This window comes from Ctenopharyngodon idella, chromosome 8 (assembly GCF_019924925.1).
Source record: "Ctenopharyngodon idella isolate HZGC_01 chromosome 8, HZGC01, whole genome shotgun sequence".
NCBI classification, from domain to species: domain Eukaryota; kingdom Metazoa; phylum Chordata; class Actinopteri; order Cypriniformes; family Xenocyprididae; genus Ctenopharyngodon; species Ctenopharyngodon idella.
Genome location: NC_067227.1, coordinates 895,827 through 916,168, shown reverse-complemented (window position 1 = coordinate 916,168; position 20,342 = coordinate 895,827). Strand labels below are relative to the sequence as shown.

The 20,342-nt window shown below is 36.8% G+C and overlaps 2 protein-coding genes across 2 annotated transcripts in view; both read left to right on the top strand.

Moving 5' to 3' along the window:
• Window positions 1–20,342, top strand: part of LOC127517166 (polymeric immunoglobulin receptor-like) — a 197,143-nt gene that overhangs the window by 103,789 nt on the left and 73,012 nt on the right. The gene's annotated exons all lie outside the window — the stretch shown is intronic.
• Window positions 1–20,342, top strand: part of LOC127517761 (uncharacterized) — a 43,751-nt gene that overhangs the window by 9,377 nt on the left and 14,032 nt on the right. Inside the window, exons 2-4 of the mRNA XM_051903848.1 lie at window positions 18,182–18,202; window positions 18,630–18,757; window positions 18,854–19,180. Coding sequence (XP_051759808.1) covers window positions 18,182–18,202; window positions 18,630–18,757; window positions 18,854–19,180 — 476 coding nt within the window. The remainder of the gene's footprint in view (window positions 1–18,181; window positions 18,203–18,629; window positions 18,758–18,853; window positions 19,181–20,342) is intronic.

The following is a 20,342-nucleotide window of genomic DNA, read 5'->3' as shown; positions in this document are numbered from 1 at the left end:
AAGGTTGAACCACTGCAGTCACATCGACTGTTTTAACAACGTCTTTAGTACCTTTCTGGACCTTGAAAGTGTTGATTATATTGCTGTCCATGGACGAGTTACCTTGGATTTTATCATGTATACAGGGCATTAACGTTTTTCCTGTACAAGAGTCTGGTGATGTCTCTGGGTCACAGACTCACTCCTGTGTTTGCTTGCAAGGGATTTACAACTAAATATTAGCTTTTGCTCTTTTACATTTACTTTAAGTTAAACTGTCCCAATACTTAAGCTCACATTAGGCAGTGGGATGAAACTGTAAAAGTGCTGTTCTTCTTAAGGCTGATCTATACTTCTGCATCGTTGTCCGCGTCGACGTGCATGCAGACCATTAGTGGGCAGCGTCCGTGGTCATGTTGAGTATCAAGGCAAAAGCCGAAGAAGAAGCAGCTCGTCATGTACGTTGTCAGAGACACTTACAAACAGAAGCAGCAGAGAAGCGGCAAATATGTAATGACTTTTGTTGCAGTTTGACTGCATGTGTCCTCTGAATCAGAGCTTTTTTTTTCATTCCCATGGAAGTTGAAAATGCTCGCTCTTCTCCGAATACTCCGTGCCAGTTTTTTAACCTGAGGGAGGGGTTCTAGCAGACTAATCACAGCGCTTGCGGTCTGCGTAGAATTGACACGTTGTTACATTTTTGAAGAGGTGCACATCAGGCTACGTCGTAGGCTATGTGTGGTACACACAGCCTACGCTGTAGCTACGGCGTACACTTGATGCAGAAGTATAAATCAGCCTTAAGTTGGTAAAAAAAAATTGTGTTGAAACAGCCAATAATAAAATGTGTCATTCTGTACTTCTGCTTCATATTAATCTTTTAATCACCAATTGTATTGCACAGCACTGCTTTAAGTCGAACCTACTGATTCACTCATTACCACCCCCTACTGGCAGTTTAATCAACAAAGTATTGTTACGTTTTTTTTTTATTTGTATATGTACATATGCATATTACCTCACTTTACCTCAAGTGTAATCCTTTACAATCTGTTATGAAATTTTACATTGTATAACATTTGGAAGCTACCTTTGAATCTTGTGTAGTTTAATATTTATAGTACTTAAGTACCCTGAATAACTTAAGGGTTAACTTTTATGGAGTAGCCACACTCTCTTTAGCCTTTGAGAGGGCGGGCTATTCTTTGTTGTTTAGTAGGATGTGTGTTGTTTTAATGAAGTGTTTCTTGATTGTACAGCACTTTGGTCTGCAGGTGCAGTTGTAACGTGCTCTATAAATAAAGTAAATGAATGAATGTTATTACTAAATGCTTATGAAATAATAAATAACCATTAGTAACATCAGTCAATCTGTTCACTTTACAGACGGAGCATGAAGAGACTGGACCTGCTAGTTTGGCAGACCCCACCCCACCACACACACACACACACACACACACACACATTCTTACTGATTAAGCTTAATTTATATATGAATGAGTTTTTTTTTAAGTGTGCAGTTATATAATTACCTTTTGTAATTCACGTTGTGTTCTTGAAATGTTTGTACCTTGTGTTAATCAAAAAAATAACGTTGAAAGAATGGTTCAGGGACATTATTCTAACCTTAACATAACATTTTAACATTAAAGAAAGTGGACATTTTAACGTTCTTAGAACATTACAAATCAACGTTCTTTGACTGTTTTGTTGTTAATGAAATGTAGGTGGAAATTACATTGCAGGAACGTTTTGCTAACATTAAAAAACCTGGATATTTTAACATTCTTTGAACGTTACAAATCAACGTTCTCGGAACATTGTATTGATGGTAAAATTTAGATGGAAAGAACGTTGCAGGAACGTTATGCTAACCTTAAGATAACGTTTCAGCAACGTTAAGCAAACTGGACATTTCCAAGTTTTTAGAACATTTCAACATTTACGTGTCGAAAGACCTAATTCAAGTAGTGCAAGCGGTCTTCTGTGTGGGTGCAAAACCGCAATTGAAAAACGTAGCTTTATTCTTCAGAGAAACCTTGAATCACTATTCCTGAATTTGTTTGTGTTGGCTGGGGATATCTCTGTATTCTATGGGCTCTATATATTAGCCACCAGGGTGAGTTTTTTGAGGCAACCGTTATTTATTTAGAACATTATTAGAATGTATTTAATTCCTTGGCGACGCTGATGCACAGGCTATTTAAGGCTATTTGTAGGGTATTGGCTATGACTAACTTAGCTGGCAAATGCTAGCCCCCCTCCCTCTCTCTCCGCCGCCGGTCCGGTCTCAGGCCTCAAATGCATAAAATATGAGCCTTTAATAGACATACTAGTGTTTCTTCCGTAAAGACAACGTTGTACTTATTCAAACAACAAGATATTTATTTGCCGTTGCAAGACGTTCAGCTGCTCTGCTGTGGAACTTCAGTTCGCTGCACTGAGGGGGCGGAGTTAAGAGGTTTGACTGACAGTTTGAGCGGATCCAAAAAGATTTTGTCACAAGCTCTTTTTAATACCTTTAATTGGCTAAATATATTTGTAAATCAGACAGACAGACGTAAAGGTGACCAATAGCATTGATTTATTGAAGAAAATAAATAAATAAAACAAAACTCCTCCAAAAAAAAAGGGCACTTCGGAGTGTAAGGACAAAAAGGGCATGTGCTCTGCACAGGTTGAGCCCTACCTGTGCACGTGCCTGCTGATATGAATACAATTATAATTTTAGTCAAATTATAATTAAAAGGATACCTATGCAGCTTCCATGGAATGTCGTGGAATGTCTGAGCGGAGTGAACAGTTTTCCAACAAACGGCAACAAACTCTGAAGTAATCTGACCTGGCCACGAACCGTTGCTATGAGGATAAGGCAAGTCCCCTACAAAAACAGCTGTTTGATCGCGCCCGCGCCTCACGCACACACAACAAAGCACTTTAAACATGACATCTCAGCTTGTTCATTATAAAAAATAAAATACAGTTAAAAAAAAAAAAACATAAAAGGTACAATAGTCCGTAGTGCAATCCGTGCCATTCAGCAATAGCACTGCTCCACTTCACCGAAAGAGAGAGGTATAACCACCATGAGAGCAACGCAGGTTTACCTTCAGTTACCTTTCAAATAAATTCGTTTTGGCTTGTTTAACTACATGGTTGTTGTCATATATTAGAATGATGGTCTGTATCTTTAAGATCTAAGTGCACTATGCATTATGTGACCGGATGTTAAGTTTATGAGGTGCGCATAAGGAAGTAAATGTTGCCATCCAGAAAACTGTCAAGTGTGTGACTGATTTAATTCAGTAGAGCGTATGAGAGACATCTGAGTGCACTAAGAACAGATATACAACATTGGCGACGAGGATGCAGCCTGGATGTTAGCACTGATTGCACGCGATGGAAAAGTCAGGTATTCCTGCGTTTGAGTGTTACAAAGATCCCGCGACTCTTGGTTCAAGGTGGAAAATGGAAATTGAATACTTCCATACTATGTAGTGTGTGGAAACAGTGCACCAAGAGTATGTCAGAATACATAAGAGTGCTTCTCATTTCTTATTTGTGCATCCTCACTTCCTTCCCTCGCTCCTCAGCTCCGCCCCTCTCAGGATGTGAGAGAAAGATGCAAGGAAAGAAAATGAGGACGGAGGAATCGAAGGAAATCTCATTTGTATACTGGAATATTCTTGATCACTCGAGCGTCACTTCAGCTGCGCTCAAGCGATCTGCTCTTATGTTGTTGAAGTGTGATTATTTGAGAAATGCATAATAAATATTAATAAATCAAGATGCTGTTGAAATATATGAGATGTATGGTTTATTTAAACTGCAAAGGCAAAACATAAATTAAAATGAATGTGACGGATGTGAAGGTGGAAGAGAATTTATACGTGTGTCAGGTTTCTCAACAGGAAAGACTTCCACATACACCTGTCAACACTCCTGTTTTTCCTGGGAGTCTCCCATGTTTCACACCCATCTCCTGCCCCAGTTGCGCTGTTGATGTCTGCGCAGGTAGTAGAAGCGGGAAGTTGAATCAAGCATCACTGGTAGAAATGGGAATAGAAGACTCGGTGGTGCTCCGCCGGAAAAAACTAATCAAAATATACATGTAAATTTAACAACAGCTGGACAGAAGAATTTAATTTCCTATCTCGAAGCCTTATTGATAATGCCCACGCCTCAGCACATTAAATCACAATGGCACAATCGCGCAGCACAGAAGGGCACACCTGACATTTCGACCTTAATGTATAATGTATGAATTGTTAATGTACGAATGATGCAGCCTCTGAATTGGGCCTTGACTATCCCATGATGGTGGTAAAGCGACGCAACTGATGCCGTAGGAGGTCACATGACAATGACAACATGGCAGATGTAGTCCGAATTTCATTCATACTACACATTCATACTATAAAGAGCAGGGGTGTCCAGTCCTGCTCCTGGAGGGCCTCTGTCCTGCAGAGTTCAGCTCCAGCCCCAATTAAACACTTCTAAACCACTTCTAAACCTGAACTCTGCAGGACCGAGTTTGGACACCCTGATATAGAACATACTTTAACGTTCGCAAAAGTAAATGTAGTAGCTACTATACAGTATGCAATTTCAGACATGGCAAATGACATTTCTCAAATGAACTGTTCATCTTGGTGCAAAATATACGTGAAATATTTAGTTTTTTTATCATCACAATTTTATTTGTTAAAATGTAAATTGGCCTTTTAATTGTGATCTCCTAACCAAACAATTGTACTGTTTAATGCTCTGAACTGAACATTTGTATCGTCGAACACATACAGTAACCTGCTGCAGTCAGACATGATTGCTGCTCCTGCTGCCTTTTTTTATTATTATTTTTTTTTAATTAATGCTCAATAACATAAGACCATTGTCTAGGAATTACATACAAATACATAATAAAAAACAAAAACAAAACAAGGAATATACAAAAATAAAAATAAAAGATGACAAGACAAAGAGACACAAGAATGCATACACTACCACTATTGATACAATAACATACAAACATTAATATACAGGGAAAGCTTTTAAATACATGTATTTTCTTTAAACATTTCTTCATAATATTTTATAAATCTTAGGGATTTTGTTATTTATATAACAAAGAGATTTAAGAAGTGGTATTAATTCAGTTTTAAAATGGGGATAGGATGGAATATTATTTGCAAACTTTTGTTTATGAATAAAGAATTTGCCATATAAAATAAAGAAATAACAATTGTGACGAGTCAGAACGGTGTTGATCCATTTGCAGTTTATTGAAGTGCTCAGACAAAGACATAAACCAGGTAACAGGCAAAGGGTCGTGGCAGGCGACAGACAGCATGAACAGAAACAGGCAAAGTTCGAGGCAGGCAGCAAGAATCACAAAACAGGTAACAGTCCAAGTCAGTATCAATAAATCAAACAGGGAATAACGCTCAGAAATGACAACCATGGCTAATCAAGACTTCGCAATGAGAGTGAGTGTGAGAGCAGCTTAAATAGTGAGAGTGAGAGAGATGATTGGCTGCAGGTGCGCGGGTGATCAGTCCCAGGTATGTGGGTGCATGGGAAATGTAGTCCAATGAGAGCTAATATTCGGGTGACGGCTCCCTCTGGCGGTTCAGGAGATCTGGTGCAGGTGACTCAATCGTGACAACAATGTACTCTAGGGGTCTATTTTTATCATTAATATAATAAAAAAATAATGTCTTTTAGACTGAAAGAATGAGTAACATTGGCAGAATGGAATATGTAGGAGCCAAGGTCGGATCAAAATTGCTTGGATATAGGCAATCATAAAACAGATGTGCAAATGTCTCTTCTGATGGTTTACAAAAAGAACATGAGCTGTCAATGTCCAGATATTTAGAAATATTAGTGTTGACAGGATATATTTTATGTAAAATTTTGAAATGTATTTATTTAGCTTTATTGGACATACAGTATTTTCCAGGTGAAAGCCAGGCCCTTTCCTCTTGGAGAATTTTTTTCTTGAATTGAAAAATATGGCGTACATGTCTATTGGTACATTTCTTGTCCAAAAGATCAATTCCATCCGAGAACAAAGTAGATTGTATTGTGACTGTTCTCCTTGGATTATATAGGGAGTGGCTTTTAACAAGATGAATTAACCCAGGTGAGATTGCTTCAACCACTGTGTTAAATTCTTTTGGAGGAATCGGGAAATTGTGGTAAGTCATAATTTGCTCATAAGTAAAAAGGTTACCCGAGTCATCAAAGGAGAGGATACCTTTAATATTATTTTGGAACCACCTGGGAAAAATAAAGATTTATATCACTGTTATTCCATAACACTGTTTTATGAGGTGAAAAACTATGAACATAACAGCTTCCAAACAAAGAGACACTGCTGATGAAACTTGGACAAGGTAATAGGTAGCTTAGAAGGTAAATAGCTGCAGTTTAAAATAAAGGAAAGGCTACCAATTTTTTCAAATATTTGGTTGGGGATAAAGTATACCAAATGGATCTTGGATTGGCAAGACATTTAAGCCAATTTATTTTAAAGATGTTTATCATGTCAGAAAAATCTAAAAAATCTTTTTTCTTTTTCCAAATGAAATCTAAAAAAATATTATTGACTTCTTTGGCAATTCTGTTCTCAACAAATAAAGATAAAGATGGATATACAAAATGAGAAAGACCTTCTGCCTTTGATAGGACTCTGCCATATAACGACAGGTCCCGCTGTAGCCAGATATTAAGAATATTTTTTTATTTAATTATCCTAGCTGAAAAGTTTAAGTGTTGTCTTTCCAGAAGATTTTTAGTAATATAAATACCTAGGTATTTCACCGTGGGCTTAACAGGAATATTTTCTATTGAATCATAGTTCAAATCGGACCAAATCATGATCTCACATTTTGAGATATTTAATTTTAAATCAGAAGCACAAGAAAACTGGTTAATTAAATCTAAAGCCTTTGACACATATTTTTCATCTTTTAAGAACAACGTGCTGTCGTCTGCCAACTGTGAAATTTTAATTTCCCTCCTGAAAGCAGAAATTCCTTTCAATTCTGATTCTGAACAATGCTCACAGATAACAACTCAGTGACTAATAAAAATAAAAAAGGAGAAAAACAGCAGCCCTGCCTAACACCACGCTGTACATCAAATCTATGAGAAGTGTCAAAATTAATAACAACAGAACTGTTGATTCCTTTATAAAACATAGAAATAGTGGAAATAAAAGAATCCCCAAAACCAAACAACTTAAGCGATTTTAAAAGAAAATGTTGTTCAATCATTTCAAAGACTTTGTAAAAATCAAGAAAAAGAATAAGACCTTGAGAGTGCATGGAATCTGCTTACAAATCCAGGACCAATCTTATATTGTTGGATATATGACAGCCTTTAAAAAACAGATTGTGTTTCAGATTTAATAGAATTCATATTCAATTTTAATCTATTAGCAATATAATCTATAAATATAACCTACAGTAAGAAGTGTAATAAGGCACCAATTGTCAATAGAAAGAGTATCCTTGTTGGGTTTAGGGATGAGGGAAATAATCCCTTGTTTCATAGTTACTCTCATCTCTCTGAGTGATGCATTCTTTATACATATTGTTACAGAACACAGACTCACAACGATGTAGAAATGAATATGAGAGTTTATTGGACGTGGCAGGTAAAGCAAGTCAAAGCAGCAATGCAATAATGAATGGTAATACTGACAGTTCTTTGTTTTGCAGGTGATTTGAGGAGGTCGCGGACGTGAGCAGCCGAGCACACGCTTCGGTGATGTGAGTGGAGCATAGAAAGAGTCCGGGGGAATGAAGACACTGAAGACACAGAGGATCAGGGAGACGATGGAGCAACAACACATGGAGGTAAGTAGAGCAGGTAAGTGAGTCCAACTCAAGAACGAGACCAGACAATGTGCCAGGGTGAAGTGTGTGCTTATATGCTGCAGTGATGATGAGGAGATGACGATCAGGTGCGGCTGATTAGTTCTCTGGTGACAGTGATCTCTGTGACTGGGTGATGGAGCCTGGCCGATCTCTGACACATATTGAGTAAAGGGCATTTAATAATAGGGGAGACCGTACGCAACCTAACGCTTTTTGACTTTCTCAGTTGTGTAAATCTACTTAGGGTTCAGGGAATTTCTTTTGTTCCACATTCATTTCACACATGTCTGGTACAATATGTGGCTTTGTTTCATTAATACAGTGTATACTTTTTTCTTTATTTACCCCGAAAGAAGGGAAGGGAAATGTGACAACATGCCCATAGGTGGGGCACATTGTAACATGTGATGGGGTATGTTGTATCATGACCATATGACAGCCAAAAATTGTATCTGACTTAATTAAAAAAAATATACATGACAAACTAAAATATTTTGTCAATAAAAGACAATAATTATTTTTTTCATATAAAATAATAGCATTTTTTTAGAAATTAAAATTTAAATAATTTTGTAGTTTGACAATGAACACTGCAAAACACATACAGCACTGGTCAAAACAATACAGGCAAACTGATGAAGAAATATATTAGACATTCAGAAAAACACAGAGCTGAAGAAAACACTCCTAACTCCACTCACAGCTCTCACAGAACACCAGACAAATAGACGAGACAGTACAAATGCTGAACATTTCTTGAAATAATATTTTCTGGATGTTCAGGTTCTTCCTCTCAGTCTTTATTCACCTTTTTTTCCATAGTTTATCAACAGAAATTCATAAAAGTTGATTATGCCAGTTGTATCGTAACTGTATAGAATAGTATAGTTGTAATAGCGGGGCAGATTGTAACGCAGTGTTACAACGAACCCTCTCTGCGACACTGGACTTTAAACCTGGTTAGTGTCTTCTGATAGTTAGTGAAGCATTACAGAACTACCCAAACGATTGGATATTAAAATAATATCAGATTTGTCTAATTTTAAATAAAAACAAAAAATATAGATGAAAAAATAGCTTAAGTAAGAAATTTACTTTTGCTATTGTTAAATAAATGTTCAGTGATATCTTCCAAAGATTTTTGAATTTTGGCGCAATTTTTTCTCTATACATTGTCGATATGGCAACTAGTAAATACACTAAGTTTCTTTATGCTAGCGTGTGTGGAAGTATTTAAACTGTGTGTTACAACTAACCCCGTGTTAGTTTGTGCCCCGCGTGAGTGTAAAATTCTATGGTAAGGCCATCGATGCCCGGAGATTTCCCTTTTTTCATCGAATGAAGTGCTTTCCACACTTCATCACAATTAATATCCAATTCATAATAAGATTTATCATGATCATTAATAGCAGGGATAAAGCACTGTATTTTGTCAATAAATTTATATTAGCATTGAAATTAGAAGAGTAAGGGTTACTATAAAATTTTGTAACAAATTTAGAAATCTGAATAGGATCTTTACAAATTACTCCATCAATATTAAGGGCAGTAAGAGCTTTTTTCTTTCCATTTCTTTTTTCAAGCACAAAGAAATTTTCTTCTTCTTCTTTTAGCCACTTGGCTCTAGATTTTATAAACGCCCCCTTGGCTAAATCTAAATAGAGTTCAGGCTTTCAATTCTTTACATCTTGTAATAGCAATTAGTCTAATTTTATATTTGAAATATTCCCATTTTTCTTTGTAAACATTATGTACATCAGTACATAAATATTTTGTGAGGTTTATAAAACTATTATTGAATTTGCTGTCCTTTAATAAAGTAATATTACATTTCCAGTAGCCCCGCAATTTAGAATTAGACTGCAGGCCGCCGAGTTTTAAGAAAATTTGCTTATGGTCTGATAGTCTCAAAGGCATGAGAAATGTTTTGAGTAAGATGGAGAATTGAAGAGGAGATAAAAAAAAAAAAAAAAATCTATTTTAGAATGAAGAGATACATTTTTGTTAGTAATCCTGGGAATCTGAGTGGTAAAATCGCCATGCATCAGTCAAAGAAAGATCAGAACACAAAGAGAGAATTAAGTCATTTTGTTGTGCAACATTGCAATGCTAAAGCATCATCCATGCACTCATTAAAGTCCCCTCCTAAAATAACATAAGAACCTTTATATTCAGTAAGTAGTTCTTTGACTTTAGCAGAAATGTGAGAAAAAAGAATCTCATTACAGGAGTGAGAGTTAAACACATAGATGTTGCATAAAATGAAAAAGTGTTGTCTTGTTTAATAACCTTTGTGATCCACCTGCCATCATTTGATTCCACCACTTTTAGAATATTCCCTTTAAATTTGTGTATGAGAGTCATGACCCCTGCAGAATGGCTACTGCCATGACTGGCAAAAATCATATTTCCTCATTGTGTCTTCCAAAATTTTAGATCTGCATCTTCAGAGTGAGTTTCTTGCAGAAAAATAAAATCTGCATCACGTCTCTTACAAAATAAAAAAATTGCTTTCCTTTTAACCATGTCACGTTATCCCTTTGGCATTTAGAGACAGAACAGACAAAGACCTAAACATATAATCCATTAAAACAAATAAATATGAAAAACCTGGAAACTGAAAGGAAGAATATTTTTAAAATTCACAACAGATAAGAAAACCCCCAAGAATTTAAGAAATTCTTAATTCAAACAACAACGGAGAGGTGAACAATGGAATCTTGGGACATGTGGTATTCACCTCAACGGCCGGTGGAAAAGAATTGGGATAGGACTCGGGAACAAAATCATGGTCATGGATGCAATTATTAATGGTATTGTAGTATGAAGCAGAGCAGGACCGAGTGTTGTGGGAGCTGAACGAGGCCGCTGGAGCGATTGCGCAACACACGCCGCGAGCAGCGGAACTATTATTATGCCACAGTCGCCGGCGCTGCTTCTGCTTTTCAGGTCATGAGTATGAGGTAACACAGCTCTGTTTATTTGAGTGTGTTGAAAATGATGTTATAACTTTACTCTGTGCGTTCGCTCGGCGGCTGCTGTGAGACACTGTTAGTAAGATAGATCGATTTTAGAATATCATTAAATGCTGGATGGCTTGTGTTGATAAATGGCATGCAATTCATTTTAAAACGTATTGTATGATGGAGAAAATGCTGTATTACTGTTACTAAAAATAAAGCTGCATCTGATTATGCTATGTTAGCTACTTCACAAAATTGTGTTTTTCTCTGAGGCATGGTAAAGCATGGTACTCGCAAAAAATCAAGAAAATTAGATTTAAACCATAAGACTAAACGTGTTGAGCTATATAACAATAATTAGTTTTCTGTCTATAAATATGTCAAAACAGTTGTTGCCTTGTCTATTAAAACATGTAAATATTAAAACGTCTTTGGTGTTTCCATGGTTTCTACAAAATAAAACCGGAAACCGATGGTAACGCGGGTATGATGCAATTGACAGGCGACTCCTCACACGTCCCGGAGCCTTGGTTAAAATTGCAATTTTCTCACCATTTACAAATAGTTGGAAACATTTGGGATATTGTAAGTACTCAAGTGAACAAAATATATAACACTAGCCTGGTGGTTTTTGGATATTTTACTGCAAAATTCTTACATATTGCACCTTTAAGTCAAAGTTATGTAATTATAAAACTATTGCATTGCTTATTAATCAAAGAGATATTCCTCGAAGAACAAAGTCAACACTACTTTACATCCGAAAAGAAGTGTTTCTTTCCATCAATCAATGCGAACGAGAAGCGGAAGGAAGCCTTCTTACCAGCATCCCTTGCTGCTTTAACTAGAGGCCAGAGTTTCTCCCTCGCTGCCCTGTCTTCTGGAGACAGTGGTTCTGTAAGATGCAGGCCATTGTCTTCCAGATACTCGCTTCTTCTTGCAGCCCACCAGATGCCATCTCGCACACGGCGGAAGGAGAACAGGACAATAATAGCTCTTACCAGGGCAGTTTGAAAGTTCCTAAATCTAAACAAAATTCCTAAGTTGGCATCACTGCAAACAAGTTTCAAACATGCCCATTGGTCAGACAAACTGATAGTCCCGCCCCAAAATCACACCATTGGTTGAGCCAAAGTTATGTAGAGCCCAAAAATGCCGCACAAGTCCTGAACACTTTTCAAAAGTGTCTCGATCGCCCCCAGGTGGTTGATCCCAGTATAGGTCCTCAACATTTAATTTAATGTGACATGAGACAAACTAAACAATTAAATTACACTTTAAATAATTTTTTTCCAAAGAGGGTCTCTGTCATTTTTTGTAGTTTTTATCACACTGATGTAAGTTAAAGTGTTCGGTTTTTTTTGTTGTTGTTGTTTTTTTTTTTTTTTTAAGTTTGGATTTAGTTAGTTATTTGATGCTATAAAAACGGTGATATGACGTCATGATTGACAGCTGTGATTGACAGCTTCTCTGAGTGAATTAGTCACTAAGGCATCAATAGACTTTTTCCTGGATTTTCGGGAGGAGATTGGAGCTTTAACTTTAATTTCTACTAGACTTGTGCCGATATTCGGTAATGCGATATCGCGATAATGAATATGCACGATATTGTTATCGTGGGCACTTCAAAATACCATAAATAATAATTTATTACCAATTTTATAAAATTTTTATAATTCATTTAAGAATACTTTCCCCATCAACCGTATAAAATGCACAACACCGCTGTATTCTGCGTCAAAAGAACACGCGCTCAGACGTAAACAATCCCAACGTGCTTGAGAAGCACATGGCGGAACAAGTGAAGGAGACGCGCTGAATGAAAGTGCACGTTCACTCTCTGACAGCAGAGGGCGCTGATAGAACAGCAGAAGTGCAGCGGTTACCCCGGAAACCCCGTAAACAAAGCAACTGCGCTAGTGAAGTTTTTAAAATGCTTCAAACAGCCATTCATTTTTTTGTAATCTCAGTGTTGTTCATCACAGCACCAAATACTTAGTACTTAAAGACTTAATAGGCTATTTATTTTCAAACTTAAACATTTTTATATTTTAATCTGGACTACAACATGCCCTAATGATTAGAAATGTTCTGATTATTTGTTATTGTTCAGTAAAACTTTGAGACATACGCTTCATTAGTTAATATGTTAAATCATTATTACCAAACTGACAATGAAAAATACTTATAAAGCATTAATTATTCTTAGTTAATGTTAATTTCTTAGTTACTGTTTAATAACATTACTAAAATCAAAAGAACTTATTTAATGGACCTGAGATAAAACTAACAAAGAAAAGACAGCATTTACGACAGGACAGGGCCTTTATCAGTGGGGGTCCATGCCGATGGGCCTATCCAACGCCCCCGCCACATTTCAACGTTTGATGGAGCTGGTCCTCAGGGGGCTCCCGTGGCACATCTGCATGGTATATCTCGATGACATTTTGATTTATAACAAAACATTTGAAGAGCACCTGTTGAGTCTGAAAGAGGTGTTTTCGAGAATCCAATCTGCTGGTTTGAGACTAAATCCAAGCAAATGTCACTTTGCCAGACATCACATGGTCTTTCTGGGCCATATCATTTCTCAAAAAGGTCTTCAGGCCAATTCCCCGTTCTCCTTCTAAGGTGAGAGCCTTTGTGGGACTGTGTTCCTATTACAGACGTTTCACAGCACTTTATAAAATACCAGTAGAAAGCTATTAAAGGTCACATTGGGAAAATAGAGATCACAATAATAAAATCTATAAACATAATATATAATTGATGGATCAGCACACAGCTAAAGATGAGTGACACCTCATTTTATAAATGTGCAAAATTAATCAGTCAGCAATGTATTTATACAGTTACCATGGGAACCGCTGATCTCTATCTTTAAAATGATTGTGATGCACTGAAGAAACACTTCATTAAACTCTTGAGTCAGTTAAAAACATTAAAAATTACGGTTCTGACAAAAAAAAACGTAAAACTAAGCCTTTGAAATAATAGAATCGTTCTGTGAAAATCTGTGTAAAATAACACTTAATAATGAGTTTTATCTGCTCGTGTCTGTTCTGTCTGGGTTTGCGTGTTCATTAAAAATGTGTGAAATAGTTTTACTTCCCTCTCTATTAACACACTCTCTCTCTCTCTCTCTCTCTCTCACTTTATCTCTCTCAGAGGAAGTGGGCATCTCTGTCACATTTAGCAGATCATTTTAAGGATGCTTCCAGGAAACATTCAAACTCATCTGAACACTTCAGAAGAGCTTCAGAAGAACTGAATCTACTGACAACAGAGAAGATCATTTAATAAGAGAGAAGGATGAGGATCATCTTGACTTTCACTCTGCTGATGATTCCTGGTAAGAATCACGTTCTGATCCAACAATCACATCAGATGAACTAGAACACAGATTAAAGAATGACCAAAAGTCTTTAGGTGCGTCTCAATTTGTGTACTTATGCACTATACGCCATTTTGTAGTATAAGTAGTTATGGAAGTAAAATAATGACAAATGTTTTTGAAACAAAAAAAGCTTGTTGACTTGCTCTAATGGAAAAAAATGTGTTGCATTAACTGTGCTTGCATTTTAATGTAATGTATTTTTAAGGCTTGCATTTTTATGGGCTGAAATTCAACATGGTTGTATATTTAAACAATGAATATTTCACTTTAAAACATTTCACACACATTTTCATTATTAAAAATACATACAACATCGGTATACACGTTTCTAACTTTAAACAGCATTTTAGGAGAATGACTTACAGTCACAAAACCAACTGTAAAGTGTTCATGTAGATGTCAAGTATCATTCATACCTTTTAGATTTTTGATATTTAATAGAAATAAACTGTCAAATCTTGTGTAACTATTTTTACACTAGCATATGGGCTCATATTTATTTTAATAAAAATACAAAATCTACATACACCTACATGAACACTTTACAGCGGGTTAGGGAGAACTCGCGCACGCTGTGTGAGGAGATTTGTGTGCGCAGCGCTCACACCCGTATCTTTGTTCTGTTGTATTTATTTATTTGTGCTATTGCTTGTAGTTTAGTTATTTGTTCTTTTTTATTAATGACTGTTTACTTGTCTTTAATAACCTTTGAAATTTATATTAGTAGTTTAGTAGCTGTGGTATCGAAAATGGAATCAAGAATTGTTAAATTTCACTGGTATCTAAAATATTGAGTGTCATAACCTTATTTAATACTGCAAGAACACATGCCTGTTAGAAATTGCCTGTTAGATATTATAGGTTGTATTTTTAAACAGACCAAATATTGTGGAAATTAAATCTGAAAGGTGAATATGGATCATTGAATTTTTAATAATGAAAATGTGCATGAAATGTTTTGAATTGAAATATTCACTGTTTAAATATACAACCATGTTGAATTTCAGTCCATTAAAATGCAAGCACGGTTATGTAATGCATATTTTTTTAGTTAGTGCAATTCAACAAGCTGTTTTATTTCCAAACATTTGTCATTCATTTACTTCCATAAATAGCACGAGTATGTTCACACTGAAAATTCAAAAAGGAATAGTGCACTTTAAATACTGAATCTTGGCCCCGTTTACACTAGTGAGATTTCGTAAGTTTTGCCACGGTTACACCTGTCCTTTACACTATGCCGGCATTTTCGAACCGAAAGACTTTCGAAAAAGGAGATTTTCAAAAACGCTGCAGATCCTGTTTTAGTTTGAAAACGCTGGTTTTGTGTTTCAGTATAAACTGACCAAATCAGAGAGTTTTGAAAGCGATGCCTTGGTTGCCCACGTTCGCTCTGCGTATCCTTGTCGACCATGTAAACAATAACATGAAGACTGAACTGCAATCTTTGCTGGCTTTGTTGTCATTTTTAGCAGCCATTGTGCAGTTAAACTCTGCATTTTTTAATACTGCAGCTGCCTACATGTGCAAGAGGCAACTGTTTACACTTATATACGCATTCCCAGTGTGCATGAATGGTCATGTGACGTGCGTTTTCGGCCATTTAGTGTAGATGGAGATCGTTTTCATTTTAAAACGCCGTTTTAAAACAAAAACGCACTAGTGTAAATGGGGCCTTGGACACTTCATGCACTCGACTGTCGCAGCTTTAATTATGTAGTGGAGGGGGAGGGGCATCAGACTCTGATGTTGAATGACAAAATAACCTTATAAAATTCATACACTACACAGTTTAGTAGACTGCATAGTGTATAGTGTATAGTGCGTCATTTGGGACGCAACTTTTATCTTCACCTAATATGGTGAAATTACCTTTAGGGACACTTTAAAATAACTCTCACTCCAGTATATGTTAGTCTTGTATTAAGATGCTGGTTTGTTGTAGGTGTCGTGAGCTCCATGAGTGTGACAGGATATTCAGGAGGAGGAGTCACGATCACATGCAAATATGAGACAAAAAATACAGCAAAGTCTTTTTGTCGAGGTGATCAGAGGTCCACAAATCTTGTGTAAATATTGCTATTTTTACTCTACCATATGGGCTCTTATTTATTTTAATAAATATCAAAAATCTAAAAGGTGTGCGTCAATCCTGACACCTACATGAACACTTTACAGCTGGTTTTATGACAGGAAGTCATTCTCTTTAAATGCTATTGAAGCTGGAATCGTTTATCGTATGTAACTTCACAGACGGCCCCTACATTTGCAAATATAAAACTTCCAGCGTCGTCAACTTTATGACAGTATTTCACTGGGAAACGCTTAGTGTGAAACTTTGTGCATTATGTTGATACTAGGGCTGGGCAAAATAATAGTTTTTTCGATTAATCGTTTTTTAAAATATGGTCGATTTGATATCAATTCGCAAAAGCCATGAATCGATTTTTTCCGTATATATTTCTGCAAACACTGAACATAATATCAGATTGACGTTAATCTTATTACTAGTCTCCACTAGATGTCATCCTCTTATTTACCTTGCGTGATGTTACAGCGGGGACCCTGTCATTCATAGGGTATATGTCGAACGTCACATGACCAAACCGGAAAACTGGTCTCATTGCATCCGCTTGTCAGAGAAAGTGTTAACAGCAGTATGAACTGACGGCATATCTATGGACTTTTAAGGTAATCAGCGAAACCACCTAGTTCACATTGTTATAGGTGTTTTATTCTATTAAATATCAAAACGTTAGCATGAAGAAGAAAAATTAAAAAAAGCTTTTAAATATCAATCTGCATATGCGGGGGAAATCAGTTATGCTCATCTTTGCTCGCTCCTTTTAAGTTATCTTGAATAAAACAGCTAATTTTTTAATGAAGCACATACAAAAGACCTAAACCGGAAGCGATCTGATCTGTTTTACACGGAAGTTGGATTGCGCAAAACCCCTATTCAGGGCTTAAAGGCCCACTGAAGTGTCTTGGAACGCGCAGCATTATTCAGTGTGTTGACGTAATTTCAACTGAAACAGAAAGACAAGTCGGGATATACTGAACAGCCCCGCCCCTTTTTTAAAATAGCCAATAGCGTTTTGTTTATATCACAGCTCAGCCAGTGCTGTTGAGCTCGGTAAAGCTTTGGTTTCCCTCTAATCTCTAACCGTTTCTCCTCTATATCACTTTAAAATACAGCATTCTTTACAGAATTCAAATGGGTTCGATACGTTTTGTGGTCTGTGCCGACTCGCACATATGATCCGCTTTGTGCTCTTGTGTGTCTGGACAGGAAAAGACTGTGCTCGCGCTGCAGTGGTTCATGTGACACACGAAAATGGACTTGATTCGTGTCAATGGAAAACATATTTACCCTGTCTGAATCGTTCTCTATCCTCTATATAGTGCACTATGAGCCATTCACCATGTAGAAAATAGTAAATGTGTGAACAAATGGGGAAGGGGCTATCAGACTGATGTTGAATGGCAAAATAACCTTATAAAATTCATACACTACACGGTTTAGTAGGCTGCATAGTGCATAGTGTGTCATTTGGGACGCAACTTTTATCTTCACCCAATATGGTGAAATTACCTTTAGGGACACTTTAAAATAACTCTCACTCCAGTATATGTTAGTGTTGTATTAAGATGCTGGTTTGTTGTAGGTGTCGTGAGCTCCATGAGTGTGACAGGATATTCAGGAGGAGGAGTCACGATCACATGCAAATATGAGACAAAATATGCACCAAATGAAAAGTCTTTTTGTCGAGGTGATCAGAGGTCCACATGCTCTGAGACTAAAGATAAATGGGTTAATTCTGGAAGATTCTCTCTGTATGACAACACAAGTTCAACAGTCTTGAAAGTGACCATCAGAAATCTGAGTGAAGAGGATTCTGGGACGTACAACTGTACATTTGGTAGAACTAGAGGAAAAGATTCCTACACTGAAGTGAATCTGAAGGTTATAACAGGTGAGTAACTGAGAGCTCAAACCCATGATGATCTCCACAACATCACGATACTCAACACTGACTGTAATTACTGCCGTTCACACGTGAAACTCATAACAGACACCATCAATAACCTTTTGATCTCCTGATGTAAGATTTACACTCATAATCTTGACTTCATTCATAAATGTTGCAGCAGTGAGCAGATATGTGTTTATATTGAGAACAAAATGACAAATTATCTGAGTTTGTGTTTAACAGATCAACAAAACAGGAGTGTGAGAGGATATTCAGGAGGAAACGTCATTATAAACTTCAAATATAAGATGAAACACAAGAACAATGTGAAAGTCTGTAAAACTGCAGCAGATCAATGTTTTACTGTAATGAACACTAACAGAGCAGCAGAACAGAAACATGACGGACGATTCTCCGTTTATAATAACAGATCTGCAGATCTCTTACGTGTGTTTATCAGAGAGCTGAATGAGAACGACTCTGGAGAATATAACATTACAGTCAAAGTTTCTGAAGACTACAGTATCTTCTCTGAGTTTAATCTGGACATCAGAGACGGTGAGACGCTTTCATTCATTTCTGCATTATTTGACAGAATCCATGAATATATCTGGTAATTGTAACATTGCTGCACTTGATTTGGATCTGAAACAGATGATTGTTGTGTGAAGAGCATCAGTCTATCAGCTGCTGCAGGAGCATCTGTGAACATCAGCTGCAAATACCCACAATCCCATAAAAGAGATGTGAAGTTTCTCTGCTGGAGATCTGGAGATAATCTCTGTGCTGAAGAGACGTCTGTGAAGGAGAGCAGAAGATGGAGTCCTGAGGGAAAGATCCAGCTGTATGATGACAGAAAAGAGCAGCTCCTGACGGGAAGAATCAGTCATGTGACTGAACAACATTCAGAATACTGGTGTGGAGTTCAGTCTGATCAAGGACACAAGAGCTTCATCACACGAGTCCTGATCAACCCTACAGGTACAGATGATTTTCTCAGTGATATTAATCATCAGTTTATTGAAAACCATGACTAATTTCTGTTCAGCAGATCACTGTATGTTATTTATCATGTTGCTTAAAATCATTGATGTTTGAAGCTGATTCTATTCAAGTAGGATTATTTAGATGTTCTGTCTCTTCAACAAAGCAAAACCACAAACTGCAGTTAAAAAGAGGAAGTATAAAAACAAACTGCAGCCTTGTGTTTGTGATGCTGTTGGGGCAGTCGTGGCCTAATGGTTAGAGAGTCGGAATGAATAGCGTGTTCTTCCTCTCTCATTACCCACAGCTGAGGCGCCCTTGAGCAAGGCACCTAACCTCCAACCGCAACCAAAATGCAGAGCACGAATTCTGAGTATGAGACACCATACTTGACCACACGTCACGTCACTTTCACAACGAGAAACTGAACTGCGCACATAGTAAAGCAATTGTCAGTTTGTATTTGACCAATTTATTTTTCATTTCATTTTATAAATGTGACCACTCTAATATTTTTTATAGTTATTTGTTATAGTTATTTTCATTTTTTTAGTTATTTGTTCATTTCACATTCATATACTCATTTTTACTGTTCATGCAACTTACATTGTCTTTGTCAGCATCTGCAAATGGCTGAAGATCTTGTGGTTTGAAAGCGTTTAGTGTTTAGTTCTCTCTGTGTCTGTTAATCTCGGATCACTGCAGTGTCTGGTGTTGCAGCATTAGTGTGGTCATTTGGATGGAGTAGAAGTGCAGGTTTTAGTGCTGCTGTGAGTCCTTTTACCACACTTGTACTGTAGTTAACTGCAGTTAATGGTGCTCATCCAGTGACCCTGCAATGCACTGTATTATTCAGTGTGAAATCATAGGCTTCAGTTCAAACAAACAGCTTGTAATTCTGCTTTCTAAGTGTCTGTGCATCAGCAAACATGAATTCTGGGTAGTGATTGCCATCAGTAACAAGTATCTGTATCATGAGAAAAGTGGTGTCAAGTTCTGTGTGTAAAAAACAAAACAAAACAAAAAAACATCATTTAGATTTTTTTTTCTTTTTTTCATTTTTACATACAAAATTCTCAGAAACATCATCATCATCACCACCATCATCATTCCCAGATAGCATGTAATCCTTAAAACAATGTTGAGTCAGTGTTGATGT